This window comes from Stegodyphus dumicola, chromosome 12 (genome assembly GCF_044657685.1).
Source record: "Stegodyphus dumicola isolate Sdum_Otavi_A_Nest chromosome 12, ASM4465768v1".
In the NCBI taxonomy this organism is placed as follows: Eukaryota; Metazoa; Arthropoda; class Arachnida; order Araneae; family Eresidae; genus Stegodyphus; species Stegodyphus dumicola.
In genome coordinates, this window is record NC_140779.1 from 71,594,944 (window position 1) to 71,608,799 (window position 13,856).

A 13,856-nucleotide genomic window follows, 5' to 3' on the forward strand; every position below is an offset into this window, starting at 1 on the left:
GAAGCAAGGAAAAACATTCTAAAAATTCAGGAAGAAAATAGAAAAACATACAACAAGAAGAGAAAAGAGGCACAAGTATACAATGTGAAGGACTTAGTTGCCATACAAAGAACGCAATATGGAGGTGGACTAAAGTTAAGGCCAAAGTACTTTGGCCCATATCGTGTAACAGCGAGGAAAGGCAAAGATCGTTACCAGGTGGAAAAAGTGGGACACCATGAAGGTCCTGGATGTACCACTACAGCAGCTGATCTCATGAAGCTGTGGGACCGTTCTACTATATAGAACTATGTGTGGTTTTTCCACACTTCTTTCTTTTTCTTTTTTTTTCCTTTCTTTTCTTTTTTTAATTTATTTTCAGGTGCTGTCTTGATGTTCCAGTGTTGCTGATCCGTGTTTTCGAGGACGAAAAAATGTCAGGAAGGCCGAACTGTATTACCTGGAAGTGCGACACAACCACCAGAGGGCCTCACCAATGCGCCAGCAGCGAGGTAAAAGAGGAGTATGACAGAGACTCTTCTGCTATCCCATGCGAAGGTGGTGAGATGTCTGTCTGCACGTGAAGGTGTAGAATAAGGAACTGTAGTTTTCCACGCGAAGGTGGTAAATTGAACTGGTTTATAACATTAGCAAGTGTGAGTAGGCACTAATCGGTTATGTGGTAAGACTGGTAAAACTATACAGAATCCTGTTTGTATCAAACGGCACTTGTATTTAATCTAATTTGTACCTTTTCTGATTATCTTTATTAAATGTTCTGTGGTGTGGAAAACAACGTTGGAATTGTTATTTAGCATCTTCAACTCCCCCACTACATATATATATATATAAAGATGATTAGAAAAAGGAGAATACATAAATTTAAAATTCTGTTAACTGCTGTATCACTAATTTTTACTGATTTCCAGATTTTGAATGCTAAGTTTCTTTATTGGTTTTTCAGTTTAAATTTTTTAGTTAATACAATGACATATAGATGTAAAAACATTATTTATTCCTTCTTACACTCCAAATCATTATGCAAAAATTTAAAAAAATTTAGTGTTTGGTACAACCACCTTTTCCTTTGCATTGTTTTCTCTCAGATATTTTTGTCGACAATGTCTTTGCCATGATGTTTAGACCTGAATCTAAATTGTGATGCCTGGTACACCTGCACCAGTTTTGGCAATAGGCAGCAGACCTGTATGAATGCTCTAATATATCCCGCGAATGTCAGGTAATTTACTTTTATAAAGGTTTTTACAAGAAATTTTATGAAATATAGTGCATTTAAGTTGAGAAATATGTTGAAATATGAGACCATCAATTTATACCATAAAATAATCTAGGTAAAACTTACAGCATGAAAGCTCCATCACCTATATATTTTCTAAAATTTCATATTAAGGCTAAAAATATGTATGATTTACACAAGTATCTGATCAGCTCCAAAAAACAATTACTTATTTATCTGTGAAAAGTTACATTACATAAATTTCTTAGATTTTCTTAAAATGGATTCTACATATTTGTTGATAACGAGAACATGTTTTTTAGCAAGTGCACTGGTATTTAATGTAATCTGTATTAAGATGATTTTCTTGTTGTGGCCAGTTGTGTAGATACTAAGTCTGTTTAATGTGATGTTGTACACTGCGGGGGAAAAAAAAAAAAAAAAAGAAAAGAAAAAGGGACAGTTCTATATCTCCCATTCTACTGGGCCGATTCACAAAATGATCTATGATCCGGACCTCAAAGCTACAAACTTTCTAACGTTTACACGCGTCTAATGCGTAACGTTTACGCATGCACGTTTAATGTATAACAGACGGTATAAGCTAAGCTAAAAATATCTAATTATTTATTTCAGTTAATGTTGCAGATTGCGTTGTTCCTTAATCTTCTAATTGGATCCAACTTATTATTTTTTGTAGACTGTTAGAGCAATTTTATAAAAAGTAAGCTTGAAGTTTCGATTATGTCAAAAAAGAGTTTCCGATTCTGAAGCTGCCAAAGGATCTACAAAGCAAAAGCATGTTTCGATGTCCTTCAAACAAAAAGTGGAATTGCTACAAAAAATGGATAAAGGCATGAAGAAAGTGACAGAGAGGGTGTCAGTTCGATTGACAAGTCAGTCAGTATTCTCGCCATAGCAATTACACGACTTGAACAGCAGAACTTTGTAACTGAACAAGAAATTATGTCTGTATAGAATTAAAGAGAAAGTATACGCACATAAAACGAAGCAACTTAAACAACTTACATTGAAAGAAATGTTTAATAAAGTAAACAAATAAATATTAAGCTTTTTTTTTTTTTTTTTTGTAAATGTAGATGCCCTTTAGATCATAACTGCTCTTTATTTCATAAATTATGGTTTCATACTTTTAATTTTATAATTTCTGCATGCCATTTTACCAGATTTGAATTGATGATCTATAATCCAGAAAAACCCCTAATCTGGAATTGCTGAAGTCCCGACGAGTCCGAATTAAAGACTTTGTACTGTATTTGAATTAAAAGATTTTTGTTAAATGAGAAAGAAATAAACAACTCCAGCAGTGCTTATCCTGTACCACCTAATTCTTATATCGGGTGCAAAAAATCTTAATCATATTATTTAGAGTTTAAGTCTAAAAATTTCTATATTAAAGAAGGATGTTTTTTATATAATCTACAAAACATGAAAAAATTACTACTTAAAACATTCTTTCTAAGAGGATTAATGTAAAAATTTATGATTATATATATTCTTTTTAAAGCTGGGCCATAACCCAAAATGTCAATGTCTTGTTCGTTTAAAAACATTGTGGAGGGAAAAAAAAAAAAAAAAAAGCGAGCATTTCTCGGTTTTAGACAATTAATTTAAATGAAGTTAAAGTAACGTAGCAGACGATAACACAACGAAAGTAAAAATTTATTCTTACAAATATAAAAAAAAAGAGGAAAAAAGAAATTTAAAAAAAAGCTAAAAATTTGAATAATATCATCTATAATTTAAAAAAAAAATAGCTTTTCATTAAATATTTATGCACCATTGAGAGAAAAATTTTTCGTATAATTAATTTTTGACAAAAATTTATTTGAAATTTAAGGTTAAAAATAGCTGTAGCAATTCACTGTAGCAAAATTCATAAATCACATTTGGCATTATTATCACTCAAAAAAAGATGCCAAATTTCAAACCGCGCAAATATGTAAATTCGTGTATATCTTAGAAAATTTTGAATAAAAAACTAATTTTTTGCAGGTATGCTTAGAAATACACCTACTTTAAGATGATAATAAAATTTTGTAGGTTATTCAAAAATGTTTTCAAAAAATATTTAAAAATTATTTAAAAATACAAATTTTAAAAATAAATCATAAAAAATGGGTGAATTTTATTTGGAATGAACCTAAATTTCGAAATGTGAAAGGAAGAATCATAAAGGTTTAATAAAAAATGAGATATTAATAAATATATACCAAATTCAATTAACATGGAGGAGCTAAAATTTTGAGAGCTAATTTTTTAAAAACTAATCGTGCAATTTTTACGAAGCTTGGTAGTCTGGCATAATTTGAATCATAGAACCGAAATATGGAAAAAAAATGCATGTCATTTTAGAAAAAGTCTGATTTTATGTCAAAATACCTATGTTAGAATGATGCTATATATATAAATCTAATATATTTCCTAAGTCGCGCTTTTGAGACATAAAAAACGCAATTTGAATTTCGCCAATCGGCCCAGTAGAACAGAAGGTATAGAACTGTCCCCCTCTTTTTTTTGCGCAGTGTACATATTTAAGGCTTTGTATTACCAAGGTTCTACAAGTACTAGTGGTTAAGTTTTTATAATTTAAAATCAGGGGGGAAAAAAACACAACCTTAATTTGGACATGTATTTTAAATAAAATTCTATCAATTTAGAGAGGGATTGCTGCCTCAGTACTTTCAGATTAATGGGAAGACAAAATAATTTGTACCAATCTGCCAGATATGATAACCAAATGATAACAGTCATGATTCTTCAGAGACAAAGAAAGATACCATCTATTCCGAAATACTTTATTTAAAAAACAATAAAATTAAATTGCATTTTAACACTACTGACCCATCAAAACAGTGCTGCCTTAAGCAGAAAGTTTTACAGGGTAAAAGCTTGTTTAAAGGTTCACACATTCTTCTTCCTTCTAGCAGCTATTCAGTTTACTTACTTCAGGTGCTGGTAAAATCCAGTCAACTACAACTAGGAATAGAATACTGTAGAACTATCAACTGAAATAATTACATGCATTCTTATTTATGAATTTCTGTATTTATCATTGCATTTTTGTACTTATTTTAAATATAATTAAAATATCCATTCTTTTCATGAAGCTGCATAATTTTTAGGGTAACCACTTGATTAGATTTCATGCAAATACATTTTATGCCAAGTGGCATCTCATGAACTGAAAAGTATTGATATTTCATGAAGGGGATCATATATGAAGTCAAAGAAGATAACACTGATGAACAGAGTGTATAATAGCAGAGTTTTGACTAATTAATAACAATGTTTCATTACAAGCATCTACAAAGAGTACCAAAGAATAAAATAAGTACAATACTGGTAGAAGAAAAGTAACATTTAAAATACACATATACTATAATTTTCAAAAAATATTAATTTCAGTGCAAAATAATAAGTGTATTTTCAAAACCAGAAAATTTCACATTTCAATACAGTAAAATAGTTAAAAACAAGAAACATTTCAAGTTTTCCTATAATCTATATTAAACATATAAAACTAGTGATCTGATAACAAAGTTTTAAAATAATTACCTGAGGTGAAGATATTGAAATACTCTGCATTTCCCTAACAAAGGTGAGGATGAAAAAATCGAAGGAAATTACTAATATCCATTCTGCAGCTGTGCTTACAACATGAGCAGTGAATCCCTAAATCACAAAAGATCAACTAAGAACTAGACTAGAAAATATGTAAACAAACTATAATTATTAGAATTTATTTCACAAAATAATACAAAATGGGCACTGAAAGCCGTTCGCTATGTCAATATCATGTGTCCTTTTTGCTTCACACATCATTATTACATACACATTAATGATACTCCTAAAAACAGAATCAAAATAAGTCTGTAATTTTTATTAAATATATTATTTATCCAGTCTTTATTGTAGCTTTAATTTATTTTGTCTGCCTTCACTAAAATGCACATCAGCTGGATTTAGTAAGGATATGTATAATTTAAGAAGAGATCTTGGACAATGCACAAATAAGCAGTTTATTTTCCTGAGCCATCCACCTGTCTGAACTGGTTTTATCGAACATTTCTTATATTTGATAGCACTTAGGCCTAGATGTCACAGTTAAAGCTGAGTTGTTTAGACATGTTATACATAGTTATGATTCTAAGATTCAATAAGAAGTGGCAGATGAATTTTTATTAAATTTTAGTTTGTATCTACAAGATAACAATATAATTAGCTTTTAGTTTTGTTTTGTCTGTGTTCTTCTAATTTAGAATTCTAGGTAAGTGTGAAAACAAGAATTTATGCAAAGCACTGGAGGAAGGTTAAACAGTTTGTAATTAATAGCTAGTTAGATTTAAAGTTATCAGTAGTGGAGAAAACAGCCTCTAGACAAATGATTATATGTGGAATTTTTAAATTAAATTAATATAATTTTTGTTGACAATGCCCTTAATAATATCAATACTTATGACCAATTAGTAATATGAAAAATTTTTGCTGTCATAATGAATGAACAAAAATGAGTCTGATCAAATGGAGTATGGCATAAAAAGCCTCAAACACTCTTATATGAAAATGACGGATCTATATGATGATAAGAAACATCAATTAATGTTATTATTTGAATTGTTAAGTGCTGTTCCCATCTGCACCGTAATGACACAAAATATAAGCCACAAACATACTCATGAACACAGTACTCCATAACAAGACATAATGCATATATTTATAATACTCTGTATTCTCTCTCAATTATTCCTCTTTTCTAGTCCCTAAAATAATTCCTGGGATCATACTTCAGATTTCTGATATTAACTGAGTAGATAACAAATTCATGCCCACCTTGGCTGAAACTAGTTAGTTTAATGGCATTAAGTCAGTAAATTTTTTGCACTATTAAATAAGCCTCTATCTCCTGCGAGCACACTTGTTGTTTGAAATTTTCAAAGAAGTATTAAATCCAACTATCAATCTAGAAGGTTCATAAATTCGTCATGACTGAAGCAACAATAAAAATGTCCAGAAGTAATATCACTTGCTCTCAGTTTGGGAAGAGAGGACAGAAAAAAACTTTCTCTACAAAGAACTCCTCTTATTTTTAGGTCATACCACTACTCATGTGTCTCAGCCATTATCTAAATATGATTTTAAAATAACGAAAAGAAAAAAAAGTCTCTTCAGAAGAAGAAACTGGAAACAATGGGTCAGACCTATGATGGCATTCTACTGGATAAGTAAGGTTCTTCCAAATACAAATACATCCATTTCACAAATACGTGGTAAACTTAAGAAAAATAAAGGCACAATCTTCAAAATACTGATGTAATGTTAACAGCAAACACACTCTGTTAAGAATTAGAAAAGGCAGTTTGTTTTGCATGCACTGTAGATGAAAACAAATTAATGTTGATAACTTTTTTCAGATGATGTAATCTGCATCTTCTCATAAAGTGTATATATATATAGTACATAGTGTATTCAGAAACTAAGTACCGTTTCATTCTAGCGCCGCCGCAGTGCTGTAGTAGGCGTCCCGCGCATGCACACTAGTCTTTCTTGTTCACTGACTTTCAATTGTCACCATTTTGGTTGCTCTATGTTGTGTTTTCAGTTTGCTGTGCACATTCAAAATGTTTAAGACAATTAGTTTTTCTGCTGACTGTGAGATTCGTGCCGTGATTAAATTTTTGAACGCGAGGAATGTTAAACCGGCCGAAATTTATCGTCAAGTGACAGAAGTTTACGGTGAATATGCGATAAGTGATGGAATGGTGAGAAAGTGGGTAAGAATGTTTAATGCAGGTCGAACAAATGTCCATGCCGAGGCTCGGAGTGGTCGGCCTTCTGTTGTCACTGATGATTTGGTAAGGAAAGTTGATGAAGCAATTCATGAGAACAGACGCTTCACAATGATAACTCTTTCAGAGGCATTTCCACGAATTTCACGTACTGTTTTGTATGAAATTGTGTCTGACTGCTTGAATTATCGCAAACTGTGTTCCCGATGGGTTCCAAAAATGCTCACTGATGTTCACAAAACAAAGCGACTTGGTAGTGCCCTGACATTTCTCACACGGTACAGTGATGAGGGAAAAAACTTTTTAAACCAAATTGTGACAGGTGATGAAACTTGGGTGTGTCATTTCACACCAGAATCAAAACAACAATCGATGGAGTGCAGACACACTCATTCTCTGAAAAAACAAAAGTTCAAAGTGACAATGTCATCACAAAAAATCATGTGCACTGTCTTTTGGGATAGGAAAGGCGTTTTGCTTACTGAATTTCTTCCCAGAGGTGAAACCATTAATGCGACATGATATTGTGAGACTTTAACAAAACTAAGGCGTGCCATTCAAAACAAATGAAGAGGAATGCTCAGTAAAGGAATTGTGTTGCTCCATGACAACGCTCGGCCCCATACTGCTGGTGTCACTCAATCGTTAATTCGACACGTTGGGAGCAGTTCGATCACCCGCCGTACAGCTCGGACTTGGCACCGTCCGACTATCACTTGTTCCTGCACATAAAGCACAAGCTTGGTGGCAAGCGCTTTGGATCTGATGATGACACGAAAAATGCTGTGGAGTCGTGGTTTTCGAAACTGGCGGGAAGTTTCTTTGACGATGGTATACAAAAACTGGTCACCCGCTATGACAAGTGTTTGATCATTGGCGGAAACTATGTTGAAAAATAGTTTAAGACTTGTATTTTCATGTAAAAATAAAATTGGATTCGAAAAAATTGTTTTACTATTTTTTTTTTTTTTTTTTTTCAAAACGGTACTTATGTTACCTCATATGTTATCTTATTATCTCTTTTGATAAAGGCAGTTAGAATTCTAGTGAAATGAAGTAACTTATAAGCATATTTAAAAAAATAAGTAAGTAGGTTTAAGTTAAAATTGAAGTAAATGCACTGTATAAAATTCTTAAAAACAATCAAGTACTGAATAACTTTATTAATCATCGCCTTAAAAGAGCAGGCGTTAAGTACTCAATCTAAATCATTTGGCTGATAGGGGTATGAAAATTTATTCTTAAACCTTAAATGGCAGTATATGTTGGATGACTTCCATTAAAAGATTTGTAAATAGTATAATTATTCATGTTATTGTATGTAATGTAAAAATCATTATTTCTGGCATTTTCTTTAATGCTGGTACTAAAAAAAAATGGGCTCATTTCCAAACTTTTTCGAAGTCTGCTTAAAAGCTTTTGAGCAGACTTAGAAAGACTGCCCTTGAAGATTACTATAGTTCGACCGTCTCAAGCACAACCCTGGTTGACATTCTGCCAAAACACACAGACTCGTCCAAAAGGGGCGATATTACTTGCTGCGATGTGAAAGGTCTTCTCTTCTCCAGAAAGAGCTATGCTGGAAGGAAAGAAAATCTCCATCCTTCCACCCTATTTTAAGAATAATTCGGTCCGAATGGCGCATGCGTGTTTGCACTCATGGTCGCGGATGAGGTGGTCGAACTATAGTAGTTTTTTCCTGTTTCTGCTACGACATTAGCCAGAAATTAATTAATTTGTTTTGGTTGGTCAGTTTAAAGTCAAAATTTCTTACACTCAAAAGAGTTCCATGACCACTTCTTTCTGGCATTCTAAAAATAGATTCCAAAAATCCCCACCTACACACTAACTTATTCTCTCTGCCCCTTCTTTCATTGTCCTGGTTTGAATTCCAAATTCCATTTTGAGTACGAAGCAAGTAACGGACTTATCTCGCTTTACAAAACTAACAAGCCACGCAAGTTAATTTATTCATCTTCTGGTTATTTATGTATATTATGTATATTTTTTTTCATGGATTTTTTATTTTATCTTTTCATCTTAAGTGAATATAATTTTATTGACTTTTTCTTACTTGTTTAATTATTTTTACAAAATTTACACTGAGCTAATATGATTAAATGCAAAGACGTTGGGGGCATTTTTTGCAAGTAAGAAAATACAACTAACTCTTACAATAATATATCATGATTTTGAAAGTTTTTTTTTTTTTTTATAACTTGATAGAACAGCCGCTTTCTTACTGAATTCTATACAGTGCAGTTACTCCAATTCTAACTTAAATGCTACTTACTTAAACTCATTTTACTAAAAAAACTTTTTGGCATAATAATTCTTACCTGAGAGAAAGATGAAACACCTTTGCATTTATTAATTATTGTTAATTGATCAGAAGTTTATTCCCCTTGAAAAGTCAACTAATTCCCGGTGAATGATGATAATTACTTGGTTTATTGATTACATTTTCAATTTTACCTTTTTAACAGTTTCCATTTTCAATTTATTCTAAATTCAGTTTTGATGTTTCCATTTAAAAAATTTTCCAAGATTCATTTTTTAAATATGCTTATAAGTTATTTCATTTCACTAGAATTCAAACTACCTTTGTCAAAGGAGATAATATACTAAATAATCCATTAGTAAATAAATTATTATTTTATTACTTTGCAGCTTTTGTGCAAGTATCAGGTAATTTATTATGATTAATTAAAATGTTTACTTATATAAATACAGTCAAAAGTCGTTAATCCGGACTCATCGGGACTTCAGTGATTCCGGATTATCGATTTTTCCAAATTATAGATCACCAGTTTAAATCTCGTAAGATGGCATGCACAAATTCTAAAATTAAAAATATGAAACCGTATTTTAGGAAATAAAGAACAATTATGATCTAAAGGATCAAAATTTACAAAAAAAAGAAGCTTAATATTTATTTGTTTACTTTATTAAACATTTCTTTCAATGTAAGTTGTTTCATTTTATATGATAATACTTTCTCTTTAATTCTATAAACAGACATAATTTCTTGTTCAGTTAAAAAGCTCCGCTGTTCAAGTCCCGTAATTGCTGTGCCGAGAATACCGACTAACTTGTCAATCGAAATTTTTTCGTTTTCACTAACCTCTCTGTCACCTTCTTCATGTCTTTATCCATTTTTTGCAGCAATTCCACTTTTTGTTTGATGGACATCGAGACATACTTTCATTTTGTAGATCCTTTCGGAGCTCCAGAATCGGAAATTGACATAATCGAAAGTTCAAGTTTACTTTTATAAAATTGCTCCTACAGTCTGCAAAAAATAATATGCTGCATCCAATTCGAAGATTAAGGAATAATACAATCATCAACATTAACTGAAATAGATAATTGTATAATTTTAGCTTATACCATCCCTTATACGTTAAACGCGCACGCGAAAACAAATTCTGCATTTGCGCACACGCATTTGACGCGCACGCGTAAACGCCTATGCGCATGTGTCAACGCGGCGCATGCGCAGAAAGTTTTTAGCTTTGAGGCTCAGATTATAGATCATTCCGGATTATGGGTGTCCGAATTAACGACTTTTGACTGTATACACATAATATAAGAGTAATATGCATAACTTCTGAACATAATAATCAAATTATAAAAATTACAATTATGATCTGATAAAATATAATTTTCGCAATGAAAATCGACAATATACATTTATATGCAGTACATTTCAGAATTATAAAAACCTTTCCCCATCAGTCTCTTCTTTAGTAAGTCTACATGCATAAGGCATGTGCATACACATGCACGCATATATATATATAGTAAAGAAAAACTCTTTAAAGGTGCAGTTTCTGTTGCATTTTAAATTTCATTATGGAAGCTTTCTCAGAAAAGCACATTATATTAAATGAAATATGTATTGTTAAAAGCTAAAACATATACCACATAACAATTATAAACAAGTAAACTTATAAGAAAAATGTATGTGTACATACATAATTAAAAAATTACTCACCCCATCTGTTGGATGCCACTTCGTCTCATCCTTACCATGAAAATTTTGATAGGCTATAATTCCACCAATTAGAGCTTTTTACATTAAGAAATATTATGGGAATGGGAATTAATAAAACACATACAGATTAAAGAGCTAAAAACTGCAATACCACTTTATCATACATGAATTCGAAGGATCTATGACCACTTAATCCATGAATGCCTGCAGTTTACGCTCATTTTGAATGTAAATGAAGTTCTCCATTTTCCAAAAATTCAACACATTTTATTTCTTAAATCAATATGCAAATACAATTTTTAGTAAAATTACACTATAACAAATTTTGATTGAAAAATAAATGAATTTATTTCAATACTGAAGTTATTTAGCATTTTCTGCATGTGCACTTCTCTTTTTATATTAAACACTAACAGCTTCGCTGCCACCCTTCGTCTGGCTTTTAAATGTACCGTAAAAATGGCTGAAGGGAACACCAAACGTTAAATTTAAAAACTGCTTAGAATTTTACTCTGCAAAACAACTTCATAAAAAAAGTTATTACGTATAACAAAATTACAATGTAATAAGCAATATTCCTTAATACAAATATTAATTATCCTGATAAATAAATTAACCAACTTCCCTTTGCAAAATCTTAAGAACTCATATGGTATAAAGGAGGTTAAGGACTTTGTTTCCTAAAAAAAAATCACTCAAAACTTTTCAATATCTTAAAGACAGTGAAATGAGCAATAAATAACATAAAAGAATACAAAAAAACAAAAAATTCTGAAAAACAAAGTACATAATTAATGATATTTTATCTTATATTTTCAAGAGAAAAAAATCACAATGAAATAAGCTATATCTCTTAATACAAATATTAATTATCCTAATAAAAAAATTAACCAACTTTCCGTTGAAGAAAAAAAAATCAAGCAAAACTTTTCAGTATCTTACAAACAGTGAAATAAGTAAAAAATAACATGAAAGAAACTCAAAACAAAAAATTTATCGCAGAATTTTACTCTGCAGAACAACTTTATCAAAAAAAAAAAAAAAAATAAAAAAAATAAAATAAAATAAAATAAAATAAAAATAAAAAAAAAAAAATAAATAAAAAAAAAAAATAAAAATGTATTATTATATATATATAAAAATGGTAATGAAATATGCCAATCTCTTGAAAACAGTGACAGAAGAAATACGATGAAAATTGTTTTCATTCTTTTAGAAATATGGGTTGCCAAACCCATATTTCTAAAAGAATGAAACTATTCAAAATGATGCGGTTTCACCAAAAATCTATCAACAACAATAAGAAAGGAAAATTGTTGCCAAAATCACATTTTTAAAGATGTGAGAAGTGTACTCGGAAGCTTCATTTAAAAAAAATTTTAAAAATACAAAATATCATTTTTCCAAAATTCTTTTTCTAAAAGCAGTCGCAAGGATGAAAGTTTAACGTGTTCAAAAATCAAAGAAAAATAAACTGTACATTTTTAAAAATACACATTTTTAGAAAAAATCCCGTTGAAAAGGTGTTAAGCTTCCTTTGTTAAATAAATTCGCATTTAATCGATTTATTGAAACATGAAATTTATTTTAAGTTCATAAAATAACTATGTGCCTACGTTTCATGACGATGTGAAAATGGAGTGTGTAAAGTAAAATCTCACTTTCCTATAGCCCATTATGTCTCAAAATGACGCGATTTCATCACAAAAGATAAAATAAAAAAAAATTCGAATTTGAATTTCGAAAAAATCGCTTTGAGGTGCACTGGCTCTTGTCTAGATGCACCTAGGTATCAAATTTCGTAGCCATGGGTCTATTAGCTTACGCGCAGCAGGAACGAAAGACACACGTACACAGACAGACAGACTCTTTCTTTTATTATATGTAGAGATGATAACAAATCTGTAAATTTTTTGTTTTAAATTATTATTATTTTTGAGCTTATGTTCCACATCTTAAAATTAATTTTGAGTTTATAAACATATGAACTTCATTCGGCAATCTGTAAAAATTTAACTCATTAACAACTCAAAGTTAAATACCTTTTATTAATTGTTGCAATTAAACATATTAGTAATTCAAAGTCAAATACACTTTTATTAATTGCTGCTAGTCAGAATAACTTAAGTGATGCTCTCAAAAACTGGCACACTAGACAGCTGCCTATGTCACCTATGCTTGGAGCTATTCGATTTAGAGTGCAACTGCTTAGTGCAGTAATTTCTGGACGGCATTATTTCCAGTATAGCTCACTTAGTCACCGTGCAATGGTTATATTTTTGGGTACTATTTTGTTATGGTGACCGGATCCAGAAATGCAGGTATGTATGCACATGTATATGTATGTGCATATATATATACACACATACATTCGTATGTACATATATACATGCATACACGAATACATCCATACATACATGCATGCATACATACATTTCTAACTCCGGCCCCAATAACAGAGTGGTATCTATTATTTTGTTTAATTATTAAAGTAAAAAATTAAACAAGAACAAATAGACATTTATTTTAGGCATTAATATTTTATTAATTTTAATGGAAATATTGGAGTACATTTTATTTTAAATATTCAAGAAGTTTTATTTTAAAATTTATTTTTAATTTCTATTATTGAGACTAAATTCAGATATCGCCAAAAGCTGACGATCAGGAGAAAAATTCGAAGCATAAGAATAACCACCAAAATATTAAAATTATGATAAATAAAATACAATTAAGTTGAAGAAAAATCCAAGGGAAAAAATAACAACAGATATTCGTAAAATTAAAAAATTTTAATGTAAATTAAACAACTTGCCAAAGAAAGAAGGGAACA

At 30.6% G+C, this 13,856-nt stretch overlaps 1 protein-coding gene across 3 annotated transcripts in view; it reads right to left on the reverse strand.

The window, feature by feature from the left end:
- LOC118182157 (DNA damage-regulated autophagy modulator protein 2-like) overlaps positions 1-13,856 on the reverse strand; it is a 56,522-nt gene that overhangs the window by 14,652 nt on the left and 28,014 nt on the right. The window contains exons 6-8 of one of the 3 annotated variants that reach the window (XM_035351474.2): positions 11,024-11,097; positions 4,796-4,912; positions 4,022-4,210 (exon numbers count right to left, since the gene is read on the reverse strand). In XM_035351474.2, the coding sequence (XP_035207365.1) occupies positions 4,181-4,210; positions 4,796-4,912; positions 11,024-11,097 (221 nt within the window). In that variant the 3' untranslated portion in view covers positions 4,022-4,180. Of the gene's footprint in view, positions 1-4,021; positions 4,217-4,795; positions 4,913-11,023; positions 11,098-13,856 lie in introns of those variants that run through there. The other 2 variants (XM_035351475.2, XM_035351473.2) reach the window with 2 other exon arrangements.